General features: G+C 42.7%; 1 protein-coding gene across 2 annotated transcripts in view; it reads right to left on the bottom strand.

Annotated features, from left to right (window-relative positions):
- Nucleotides 1–13,635, bottom strand: part of MARCHF1 (membrane associated ring-CH-type finger 1) — a 105,913-nt gene that overhangs the window by 21,181 nt on the left and 71,097 nt on the right. Inside the window, exons 3-5 of one of the 2 annotated variants that reach the window (XM_088528109.1) lie at nt 8,391–8,441; nt 2,067–2,146; nt 1,070–1,783 (exon numbers count right to left, since the gene is read on the bottom strand). In XM_088528109.1, coding sequence (XP_088384235.1) covers nt 1,070–1,783; nt 2,067–2,146; nt 8,391–8,441 — 845 coding nt within the window. The remainder of the gene's footprint in view (nt 1–1,069; nt 1,784–2,066; nt 2,147–8,390; nt 8,442–13,635) is intronic. The other variant, XM_088528110.1, reaches the window with a different exon arrangement.

A 13,635-nucleotide genomic window follows, 5' to 3' on the forward strand; every position in this document is an offset into this window, starting at 1 on the left:
TAGGTTGGAGCGTGCTGCGAAACTGCACACTGCGGCGCAACCAACTTCCTCCTTCTGCCTCTGTTTACATTTCCATGCAAATTTCTTCCCAGCAAAATGTGAGAAGTTTTCTGTTACTGCACCAAGAAACTACGCCTGATCCTCATTTGCACTTGGTAGATGAGACTCAGCTCTGGCACACAAGTTTTTTAAAAAAGAAATACTTGTTTCAGTTCTGTTAAACTTACTGGATGGTATTACTAAATCAAGCGACTGAAGTCCTAAGATATAACTGAATCAAGTGACTCAAACCCCTTCTGTTTTCTACACCAAATTCACACATTGGCTCAGAGGTGCCACCATTGTCCTCATTTTCAGGGGAAAATGCTCACCTTTGATTACACAAAGACCTTAGGTTGCCAGAGGCCGGTTTTCTTCTAGGCTAGAAAGATACATTTGTCCCTTTTCAAAACTTCCTTGCTACTTATTCTGCTAAAACTTTCCATCGTACATGAGTGGTTCCAGATTAGCAGCCTCTGCACGTGCACGTAATAGAGCAGTGCAAAGCTATGTGCAATTTATGCCTGATTGGAGAGAGCAGAAAGACCATCCATCAGGTTTCTGTGGTAATGGCAACTCTAGAAGACACTGAATCAAGACCATAAATTTATTTCATGTAAATCAATAATAAATGACCAAGAAAGGCCATAGCGGGACTTGATCTGATTGTGCAATAGTGAAAATCTCTGCATCCCATTAGCTATTGGGTCTCCTGCCTCACTCTCTGGCTCTGCTTGGAGATTCAGAACAGTGATACCCTGCCAGAGTGCACAGTGTGTCCATCTTCATGAAGAACAACCTTGCCAAAATACAAACATTTAGTTCCCTTCCCAGGCTACTCTTTTTAAATAAGCGAACTACATCTTCAGATGGAGATATCATGACCTTTCTGTGGAAAACACTTTGGGTTAATTCCTGGGGCCTGCCTGGCGGTTTGTTACAGAGAAGCCGTGACAGAAAGCAGCGCAGAGAAGCACCCCATGACAAGAAACGCCTGTTGGCAACACGAAATCTTTCTCGTGGGACTAACCTGCACACTTCTAAATCATCAGACCAGTCATCACACAACACGGGAGCCTTGTGGGGAGCGTCGGCCGCGCGGGGCCGCGCGCCGGCCAGGACGTCGCTGCCGGAGCCTCCCTCGGCCAGGCCGCCCTTGCCGTCCTCACCGGGCCTGCCGTGAGGCGCGGGCGGCCGCTCGCTGCTGTAGCTCTTCCCTTTGCTTTTTCCACATTTTCTTGAGGAAATCCTTGCTTCCTGAGATGATGCTGAAGAGTGAGTTTCCTTAGGCCTTGGAACCCTCCTCCTGCGGTGGTTTAGAGCAGGATGCTCTGCATCAGGTACCTCTTGCTTCTTTTTCCCCATTGTCCCCAGGGGAACAAGTTCAACAGCGTTACTGTGCGAGGACCCATCCTGGGTACTGCATGACCTACTCCTTCTCCCCCTCCTGGGCATTTTGACTTTTTCTCTTGCTCTCCTCCTAACCTGAGCCCACTGACTCTCATCCGAAGATGATGATGAATCAAACGGAATCCACTTGGATCTTGCAGCCTCGGGATGGAATTTACAGTCCTTCCCCTTTCCTTGCTTTTCTGTATGCTCACCATTGTCTCCAGGCTCTTTTCTCCGCCTAAACCTTCGCTTTACTTGTTTCTTACCAGACTCCCTATTAGCAGGGGTCAGCACCGAAACAGGGGTTGCATGTTCAAGCTCATCTTCTGACAAATCATGCAATGTGGTAGATCTGGACAGAGCGGTAAGCAAAGGAAAGGGATGGAAATGGTAAGGGTAGGTGGAAAGGGAAAAAGAGAGACCACACAAAAAAAGAAGGATGAAAATGAGAGTGTGAAACTTAACAGAAAAACAAGACTGAACAGCAAAACCAGAACCAAAATATAGATCAACATAAAACCAAAATCTGTGTGAATTATGAAGTGTTAAGCAGAAGCAAGAGCAACGTATTATCTAAAAAAGGTAACAACTAACAGACGTCAGACAGATTAAGGATTTTTGCTCTCAGCACGTACCTACAAATGTCCTGAGTAGAAGGGCAGACAGACAGTCGTGACTGACTCCTGGGGGCTGTTCCTGTCGTAGGACTGCTCGCCTGTTGAAATAAGTTAGACAGTTTGGAATCTTTGTCCAAGAAATACATGGCAGATATTTTACTACTTTGCCACATGATGACAAAATTAAAACAACTGCTGCAGCTGTTCATAGCATACTCTTGAACACACGCAAGCTCGCAAAATACAGGAAGCCTAACCAAAAGCAAAACCTATTTGTGGAACCAAAGCTGACTTAACACAGCTTTCGTTTGTTCACGACTACTTTTTATCTCGTTCTTTGAGGAAGCAGCTTTCAGCATTTGAAATTTCATCTGGTTGTGATCTGCTGCAGGGCTCTGAGGGGAAAGGATGTTTTTGTATCAGGCAAAACAAACTCTTTTCACAGTGAGGTGAAGTGCATTTACATTATGCTGAGTGGTGACGAGCACAAAGCAGAGCTACCTGAGAAAATTAAAGCATGTTTTAAAAGGTTTTCAAGACAATCAGATCATATGGAAGTGCTCAGAGGATGAGAAATTGATGAGCCTGAGGAGACCGAAGCGCAGGCTGTGACTCCACAGAGCTGATCACATCCTCCATCAGGAGATAAGAAAAAAAAATACATTTAGTAGGTGTCATTTTGCTTGTAAGGCACTTGTAAACTGTAAGCTCAGCTGCTCAATACTTCCACTAAAACGTACTTTGATGGTGTTGCCAACAAGCCATTTCAATCTGCCTCACAACCCCCTGGCAGCACAGCCCGGTGACATCCAAATTCCCACCGGAGGCCCTGTGGACCCATCGGGATCACTCTGGAGCTCTGTGTCACATTCGGGGGGCGAGGGCTCAATAAATACCCCCCTTTAGACCCTCCTTTAGCTTGTGTCCGTGAGCACCACTACCAAATGGGGACAAAATACCATGAGCTTGAGAGTTCTGCGACACACAGACCATGTGCAGGGGAAGCATCAATAACCCAAGGCAGTTTACAAGACGCTTGCAGTGCAAATAATGCAAAGGTTGTCACCCCAACCTTTTGTACTAAAAAAAAAAAAAAATTTATGCAGAATCCATAATTATTCCCAGCTCACCTTTCACAGGCACATTTCTGTGGTGTCAGCATGAAAATTAAGAATTCATAGCACAAGCAAAAACGGACAAATGCAGCAACCATCTCCTGATGCCTCATTTTAATCCAAGGTTCCTCATATATCTACTGTATTTCAGGTCCAGATCCTTTGGAACCATTAGTCAATACTAGGTGTATTTTTGTTTTTAATGAGAGATCAGCTGGGATTTAGAAACAGTGCTTCTGCATCGGAATCTGCTGATTTCAGGAACTGCAGCACCGCTTCCTCCCTCTCAATTTGCTGCATCGCAACACCAAAAGTGAGTGTTTGCTACCAGTGAGTGTTTACCACCAGCGAATGCAACCTGACAGTCTGAACACCAGAAATGGGGCTGAACGAGCCCCTGTCTCCTGCCCAGCACGGGCTGCACCCCGTGCAGCAGATTGCTGCAGAAAGGGCCGCTGCACTCGGCCTCGTGGCTGGTTCCTCTTTTCCTGCTGGGTTTCTTCCCCCTGCGCCGTGCTCCGGTGTTGGGTGCCTCCGGGGCACGAAGCCGGCCCTCCCTCGGCTCTGCAAGCTCCAGGAACTTCCACATTTTAGGGCTGTAAGAGCAGGAAGTGGCCTAGACCAGTCTTGAGAGCGCTGCAACCAAGCCAAGGCTAAAATAAATCCTCCAAAAAGCTCTGACACTTACTAGCTGGGGTTGGAGACGGACTGAAATCTCATTATTTTCAGATCAAAATTACATTACACGTGCAGTTGCTTATGTCTTGTATATCTCTCTTAGCAGTAAAGAAGCCTGGACGGTTTCAGCCCTCTTCAGCCCAGTTCACTTCCTAGTTCTCCTGCATCCGCATAACGTTGATAGCATCCTGAGCTGCAAGTACCTCAGGGGAAAGTTCATTTTCTGCTGAAACTATTCATCATTTCCATAAAAAAAAATATTTTTTGGTTTGTATAATCCGTATTGGGGCAAATTTGCTATCCAGGCAGGCACAAACCCAGTTAAATCCTCACAAACAGAGCAAGAAGTCCCACCCAGATGAGTCACATTCTCATCCCTGGTGGCGTTTCATTCAGAAAGTTTCTGCAACTTTTAAAGTTTGTTTTCAACTACTTTTAAATCACTTTTAAAGGTAAAATGAACAGAGGGAGGGGGTTCTAAAACGAAGGAAGTTCGTGTTTCTGGTGCTCACTTTATACTGTTGACACTCATTTTCTACTGTTTACCTGTGGAAACAGACAGACTTTTCGTGCCCGATCCAGCTTGATTAATATTGCAGCCCCTACGGCCACGTTCCACACGGACACGCAGGGGCTGCCTCCACGGAGCTGCTTTCACGTGTTTCTTATTCTGCACGAAGGGCAGCGGTACCTCTGCAGCTCAAACAGGAGCCCAGGGACCCAAATACAGCCACCCGCAGCGCTAGCCAGGAGAGCGGCACGTAACATCCATTTTCTATCATTTTTAATCATCTTTATTGCTAGCTTTAGAAACAAAATACCAATTCCTGTAATTTGCATCCAATTTATTTTATAGGCATCGCTGGCAAACCGAAAACTTCGTGATTTGAATATATTCTGCTCATATCAATCCAGATAACAAGCTCTTGAGGGACCGTATATACAAGGGATGTCGGCAGCGGTCCCGAGCACTCAGATCTTGCTGCTGTAACATCCTGCTGACCACACCGAGTGCTTTGAGGTCCTGCATTTCTTGAAATGGGGGAATGAATTTGACTCGGTGGACTCCAATTCCACTTGGCGTGCTGAGTAATGACTTATTTTAAAAATATTCTTCCTTGAATGGGAATCTGTTTCAAACAGCTGGAGTGTACGACTCACTGGAATCAGAAAACTAAACCCGAGCTGCACTAATTTTATGATAGCAAATTATATCAGTAGCATAATTCGACATGTTAATTCAACATAAAGTTGCCTGACAATCCGTTTATGAGCAAGGAGGCTCATTTCACCGTGTCACCGACACAAGGAAGACGCTTGAGGGCTAATGCCAACTCCAGCTGATTGAGGCTGGCATTTCCAAAGCGTTGTTAGCCTGGATTCCCCAGCCACCAGCTCCTGCTGTCTTGGCCACTTCAAATGAACTCTCTTGTCAAGGATATGCAATTCAATTAATAGACATGGCAGGGTATTTTATTCATAATTATTTGCAGTATGTTCAACGGGAGCGGCGAGGATGCTTTTCAGCAGGATACTGCTAAACGCGGCGTTTTTGGCACAACCAGGATAATGACGGAGCAAGGGGACACTGCCACCGCACGCCCGTGTTGCTGGCAGGACACTGCGCCAGGGATAGGGACTGCGGGAAGCCAAACTCCCAAAGAACACAAGAATTTCCTATCTGCACTTAGTGCTCGCTTTGAGGGTGACATTTTGACAAGATTTTCTAGATAACACAAAAAACATGAGTCATCCCTGCCCAGCTGTTGCTTAACGCCACATGTGCAAGCTAGGCCATGAAGATGAGTCAATCTGCCTTCCTTTTAAGAGAAGAGGAGGACTTTATCCAAGAAAAATGCTCATTAAAAGCACGTTTCGCACATGCAAACCGTGCACGAATGGAGCTTAAAGGTTGAAAGCAGCAAAGCAGATGTAACCACTGAAATGGTCTCACAGAGGCACAGAGAGGCCTCTGCCCAGCCTGGACAGTGCTCAAAGCCCACGGGAGCCAGGGGACAGGCTGGGCAAAATCACCAGATTTATGGAAAACATCGGTCTTAATTACACTGTCATTTGGAACAAATTCTGTGGGCAACCAGAAAGTTATCTGGACAAAGAAACTAAGCATGCACATCTCAGGAAAAAGAAAGCAGCAACATTTTTTTACCCTGCCGTGTTTAGTTCTAGCTTTTGCCTTTTATACTTTGATGAACAAAATATTTTTCTACTAACTTGTTTACTTTGCACTGTTGTTTTTTTGTTTGCTTTACAGTAATAGGGCCATAATGAGAGTTAAGCGCTAGGTTAGTCTTCACCTTTGATATTAATGATTCTGTTTATGAGCAAGAGGCATCATTCAGATGACTAAGACAACAGTTACACTCCAATTTTAATGCTGGTTTTATATACATGATATTATTCACCGTAACAGTGCTTTTGAAGAGTGCCATTTTACCCTTTACAAGACTAACAGCTTGTTTGTTCTTGTCTTGCAGTCTTTCTGAAAGCTCTAAGTTTCCACTCAGTTCTGACGAGATACAGTATTATATTTATATTTTTAAAAGCAAAGCCCATTACAGCCAATAAGGGATTTTGCTTTGGAAGAATGGAATGCTTCTACCACCCTAAAACATATAATTGGTGCTCATTATAATTCAGGTACAAAGTTTTACACGTTCTGTCTTGGTGTCAAGCCAAAGATAGAGCTTGCCCATGAAAACTGCTGAGCACGTAACAGCGAATGCGGTTCACGGTGGGTAAATACTTGTCATATATTCACCTCACACTGACGGATAAAAATTAAAGAATATGAAAACACGTATGAAAGAATATTCCTTTTTAATGGAAGAGATGAAATAAGCTTCTATGCTTGAATTCAAATGGACAAAATACAAGGCACACCATTCAAATAGCATGAATTCTGCATCATAACCACATTATTTATAATAATGCTCCTCCACGAAAGTGGTAGACACCTATCTGCATCATTGGTCATTTCAAAGACTCCTTCAAAGCAGGATCTAATTCAAAATCTCAAATTGAGTATTTCAACAACCAGTAAATTTGCCATAAGTATTTAATCTAAAATTTTAGCAAGCACTTCTTGGACATGCTGGTGCCTTTTGGTTTTCATGTATAGCTTATTGAGAGGAGCCTGACCCCAGACAAGAAAACAGCGAAGAAACTGAATGAGGTGGAGGAAGAAAATGCAGTGAAATTCATATGCATGTGTTCCCTTCATATTCTAAATTAAACCAATGAATATTATTATACTGAATATTTCAAAGTGATCAACTCACTTCTTCCTGATGCAACTCAGCTGAGTTTTATTAGATAGATGCTCTGCAGACACATAAATAAGAAGTGCTCTAACACCTGCTCCAGGGTTCTGAGAAGCAATTGAGCCAAAGCAACAAAAAAACAAGAACGATTTGCTTCAAGTCTGAATTTCTCTTCCCTGGAAAATAAACCCAAAGTTCCCTTCGGAGAATTTTAAATCTTACTGCCGAGAGAGCCTCCTTCTCCACGTTGCTCTTGAATCATAATTAACACACAGAAAGATAATTATAACGTGCTAGAAATGTTTCCTCCAGAAAGCATTTTAGCATAACCAGGCAGGCTCACAAGCCCACATAAGCATAACCCCTCTGGGCTGCGTTTCAAACACAATATTTGTTCCACTGGTTAACCACAGTGGAAAGAAATGAATCCACCAGATCCTTATCGTACCAGCTTTCTCCTTAAATTATTCATATCATTTAGGAAGAACATTAAACATTTACTGAGAAAAGACACAGTGCAGAGAAATGATCAGTGGCAAATAGCCAAGAAACAAAGTCTTTAATTTGCTTATATGGTAAATAAGTCTTGACTGAAAACAAACAAAACAAACAGTGTGCCCTAATGCAAAATACGATCTGGAATATCCCAAATGTGACCCTTTATTGGCAGTTCCAGCAGGAAAGGGGACAGGAGGGCCCAGCTGGCGACTCGATGGGGCCCGGGTGCATCTTGCTAGTTTGCCCTCCTGCTCATGTGTCCTCCAATAACACTAAACATTCCATGAGGGGAATTCTGCTTTGCTCCTGCACTACTGAATATTCCTCATGGCAAAATATTTTCTAGTTACAGCTACAGAATCCTATAGTTAGATGAAAATAATTTGAAAATATTCCAGTTTGCCGGATGTTATAATCTCACATGAACAGCCATACCTGGCCATACCTTGCACTTACACTCCTGTGTTACAGAGGACTTGGCACGTAATAATTTATTGAGGTCATGCCTAAGCATTGTAATGTTTCTCCTTTAGCTAAAAGTTGGTTCCTGAAGTTCATATCAGAAACATACACGCAAGAGGAGCAAAGTCTTCACAGCAAATTTCTGCATTGCCCTTGAATATCAAAAGCAAATTGCAAAATTTAAGCATTGATTTTTTTTTCCACTCTAGTAAACATCAGATTTTAAAAACCATAAATTGAAGACGTATGTAGCAATTACTACTTGGTATATAAGAATCAGTAGTTATATATTAATAGTTTCCACATACCTTTGAAATGTTACTTGATCTACTTGTGGAACGCCCTGGGGATTTGTCATTCTGGAAAAGAAAATCAGATATTAAAAATAATGTAATTCAGCTTCTAAGATAAATTTGTACTATTTTTGTAGCTGTGAGCACACTAACTTCTTTTTCTATATTCTTTGTTTCTCAGGGATATATATTAATGCTTTCCTACATGCATGTTAATAAAATCCATCATATCTCCTTATGTCTATCTGCAAAATAATACAGAAGCTGCCAGATAAAACAGGCTCAAGATCTCACTCGATTAACATTCTAGACCAGATGTCTAGTCTGGAATTAAAATTTCTTCTATAATTTCTGGCTCAGAACAGTTTTGCAAAGCAAAATAACTTAGGAATTTGTCAACAAACATTTAGGAATAAACACGTTGCCATTTCTATATGAAAACGACTACTTTGATCTCAACTCCAGTGAACACAACTTAATGAAAAATAGACCCAGTTTCATATTAACTTATTAGTCTACAGGGGAAGTTTCAGGGCTGCTTGTTGCTTCAAATACCCATCGAATCCCTCTCTCTAGATGGCAGGTGGCTGATATTTGGTTCTATCCCCCGGCACCATGAATTATTTGTCCTGCACATGTTTGTGTCTGGCACTACCTCTCCTTCTGCTTTATCTTCACTAGCTCTAAGCAGCACAACATAACTCCAGCCCTCAAAAAAACAGGGGCACCGAACACCCTGACCGTACATTCCGATTTTATTCTGCTATACTGGTTAATTTTCAGGACTTAGACATTCGTGTGCTAGAGCTTCTTCTTTTCCAGGAAGGATTTTCAAAAAAAAAGTCCTCATGATTTATTTATACAGGGCTCATTTATTGTATGTCGTCCTTCAGGTCGCTTTGAAAGGGAATTGAACCAGATGATTCCTACTAAAGTATTCTATGATTCACCTATTAATTCCACGGTGTATTATCCAGGGTAGCTTAGGCTAATATGGTTAATAAATTACTATAGGATTATACTTTCTAGTCAACATTAAATATATACGCTCCCGAATGTCTTCATTTGTATCCATAGAAAATATACTTGGGAAATTATGAATGGGGAGCAGAGTTAGGATACTCCAAACTAAAAATATGCAACCTTTCTACTCCATCACTCGGACCAAAGAAATGTTTTCTGACACGCCGTCCTTTAATAAGTTGTCATTAAAGGTTCATTTTCAGAACAGGTCTCTTTGCTACCCCATGCACACTTCCTATGTTAACTGTTCTCCACCAAGGCACACATCTGCCTTGCTCGATTGCTACAAACTTTGGATCCAACTAACGAAAAATTCCCAGCGTTCACAGCCTGAAAAACAGCGACTCGAGAGCTGGTGGAAGCCAAGAGAAAAAAAAAATTTATCATAATTTCCAAGTGCAGATATTTCAAGGTGATCTTCATTTATCCTGAGGAGCACAAAAATAAAACACTTGAAAAAAGTGTGCATGTATAAATGGAAGATAGAGTTCTTCATTCAAATTTGCTTTCAACCAGATCACTGTTCACAGAACAAAACAGCAAAATTAGGAAAAAAAAATCTCGTGAAATACATCCTTTTTACAGAATGTCCGTGTACTGCTGTTTAAGGCTCACACTTTTTTTTGTTTTGTTTTTTTTTTTTTTACTGTTAGTGAACAGGTAATTGAAAAACATTTTCCTCCATGATTTTGCTAAATCTCTAATAAGAAAAATGCTGAGTTTTGCACGTTCAATATTACTTTATACTTAAAAGGCGACATCCAAAGAACTGAAGGTTCAACCTTTGATCCTTTTTCTTTTTTTCTTGGTGCATCAGGCACATGTACTGTCTTGGCCTTCAGATTATTTCAAACTAGGGTTCATTTTTAAAAATTACCACTTCCCAGCAGGAATTTTTTAATGCTAAAAACTAAAAGTGCTGGGTTTTGGGGGTGAGGGGCAGTTGTTTACTTGCTTGCTTAAGCTGCTAGGTCTTTTTTGACCTTATGCTCCTTTTGTAACTTTTTGTATGCTTTTGTCCCACTATGCCGTATCAAAAAAAAACAACCCTGGTTGTAGTGAAGAGTTAAAAGACCTAAGAAGAATTCCAAGTTTTGCTGCTGCTGTTAGTAAAATACCTCCTGAAAGTTCATTTTGGTGTCAGACAAGGTTCTTTTCAGTGACTCCCTTAAATTTTCAGATGCTCAGAGCTTGTGCCTGCTAAAGGCACATTTCAATGCACTTGATTAGCACGTAGCCGCACTGTGCAATCCCTGTGTTTTCCTAGTTATCTGCTGGTTTTCCCAGTTATCTGCTCCTGGCCATTGCCGGAGCCAGGACAGCAGTGTCTACCACTGCAGCTATTTTTACATTACCTGAGAACTGTTTCCCAGTGTCTCATGTTTGGGCCTATATTATTGAAACAAATACAAGAATGTACATCTTTCTTTATAATATGACTACTTAGAAAACGAATTATTTAGGCTGAAGTACATGAGTCTCCATTAGAAAATGACAATTCCTGTCCAACTGCTTGTTTCTGACAGAGCTATACGGTTTACTGCATATCATTGGGAACATTTTCTACCATGAGAGCAAAGTAAACAATTCACATTGCAATTTAAACCAGAGCAAAAAGCTGAAAATCCTGTTCAAGGTCATCTTTCAGCAGAGGCAGCACGAAATCTAGCATGATGTCTGAGGGCTTTGCTTAATGAATAGAACAGGAAAGACATAAAAAGCGTCATTAAAAATTGCAGTACATCTATGAATGGGGACTCGGGGGACTAGAAATCTAGAAGAAAAGCAATGAAAAATAAAGAAATAAAAATAAAAAGCAGGGAAAGGTAATGGTGGGAGCACTACTAATAAGACTATAAATATGTCCGCAGGGCATAATCTGTCCTTCAGCAGCACAGGGCTGGGTGGGAATCTCTTGCTGGTGATAACACATTAACAGGGAGCAGCGGTTCCTGAAAAGCTTTGATGGGAGGAACTCGAACTCAAGGCACATTTTGGCCCTGAAACTATGTTGGGAAAGAAGCTCATGAATTGACAGTTATCTTTTATTATTTGTGGAATTGTTTTCTAGATGGTTACATATTTTCTCTGGTTTTTTTTCCTATGTTTAAATACTCAGCAGCTGTATAACTCCTAAGTGAATCACACAAATAAATTAAAATCATGCAGCTCTGCAGAGAGGGACCTGGGTGTCCTGGTGGACGACAAGGTGACCATGAGGCAGCAGGGTGCCCTCGTGGCCAAGAAGGCCAATGGGATCCTGGGGTGCATTAAGAAGAGCGTCTCCAGCAGGTCGAGGGAGGGGATCCTGCCCCTCTACTCAGCCCTGATGAGGCCATATCTGGAGTATTTCATCGGTGCTACATGACACGACAGCATGATTGAGCCCTTAGGTTACAGATTGCGAGCCCTGTGAAATTGGATGTATGGGACTAACGTCACCGTATGGCTTTGAGCTGACATTGGTCCTTTCTGTCTCCGTTGCAGCACATGCCCGTTGGGTGTGCTAACTGGAGCACAGGAATGAGACACACAGGTAATGTTGGTAAGGTGTGAACTTCTGGTGAAATGACACTGCCGCGTGTCTGCTGGATGCCTGAGACTACCCAAAGGAGTTCAGAGGGGAGGAGAGAGCTGCTATGGGGATCTGCAGTCCAGGAGACCTGAGCATGGGCGACAGGTCGCATCGAAGAGTGTTCAATCTGGATAGTTTTAAAGATTGGCTTCTTAAGCTTATGAGAGGTATTTGTAGAGGTAGAAAACACATCTAGACGTTAGCTGGGGTTGGCTCCTTTCTGTACAGTGAACTTCTTGCCTCTCCTTTGAAAAGTTGTGGTTCAAGGGTCTGTGTGCTGTAGGAAACTTCACTGAGCTCTGCTGGTGGCACCCGCTGGGTGTGCTCTACTGGGAGCAGTGCTTTGGCAAGGCTGGGTGGCAAGAAGAGGTGATCTACCTGGAGAGCTGCTGGAGAGAGTCCAGCGCAGGGCCACAAGGATGATGAGGGGCCTGGAACATCTGCCCTATGAGGAGAGGCTGAGGGAGCTGGGCCTGTTCAGCTGGAGAAGAGAAGGCTGAGAGGGCACCTGAGCAGTGTCTAGAAGTACCTCAAGGGAGGCAGTGAGGATGATGGGCCCGGCCTCTTTTCACTGGTGGCCACCGACAGAACGAGAGGAAACGGCCGGAAACTGAAACACCAAAAGTTCCACAGGAACTTAAGGAAAAATTTCTTCCCAGTGAGGGTGCCAGAGCCCTGGAACAGGCTGCCCAGAGAGGTTGTGGAGTCTCCTTCTCTGGAGATCTTCAAACCCGCTTGGACGCAGTCCTGTGCCACGTGCTCTAGGTGACCCTGCGTGTGCAGGGGGTTGGACCAGGTGATCTCTAGAGGTCCCTGCCAACCTTCAGCATTCTGTGATTCTATGTCTTCATTTAAAAAAAATGTATGAACTTTGACTGCAGTAATGATTAAACGTACACATTTTAGAAAGCAATTTGCTTCTTCAGCATTTTCCTTTACATGAACACATGCCACCTGGAATGCCAGAACATGCCATATCGCAGACTTAGCATTTTATTACTTAATGCTGCTTCTTGTACTGAGATCTCTAGTAGGGCAGGTTCCTTTGCTTTTGCACCTTACTATATATTAGTCTCACCAGAAATATTGGTAGCATGAACTGTTAATAAGCACGATGGAGATCCCAGAATGTGATTCCGGGTCCTTTTGACCGGAAAACGCTATTTCCAACTGAATGAGGCTCTGAGCACTTTTCATCACAGGCCAGTGTGGGTCAGTGCTATGCTTGCTGCTACAGTGTAAAGCTTTCACAGTGATACTTCTACATCCAATTATATAGACAATTTCCACGGTTCCACGTTCAGCTGCTTTCCCTGTGCTGCGTAGATGTACAAGGACAAGCTGCTATAAAAACAGAATAAATATTATATCAGAAAAAAAGCAAGCAGTGAATCAGCCCTGAAACAGGGCACGTAGACAAAAAACAGCATGTACTGAACACCCAAGACTATATGGAGGGGAAAACACCTTTTTACTTCATATAAGGACAACTCCTTTCAAAGTGAGAAGTCCGCTGTACCACTCCTACCTGGAAGCGAAAAATCCTACAAATCCTTGGAAAAAATTACTAACAAAAGAGGTACCTCATGGGAACTATGTTCAACTCAATAAACGGGTATTACATATCTTGAAGTCGCCTTCGATTCAGAGAAAAGGAGCTAG

This window comes from Tinamus guttatus, unplaced genomic scaffold, assembly GCF_059628265.1.
Source record: "Tinamus guttatus ecotype Peru unplaced genomic scaffold, ASM5962826v1 Tinamus_guttatus_pri_ptg000301l, whole genome shotgun sequence".
NCBI lineage: Eukaryota > Metazoa > Chordata > Aves > Tinamiformes > Tinamidae > Tinamus > Tinamus guttatus.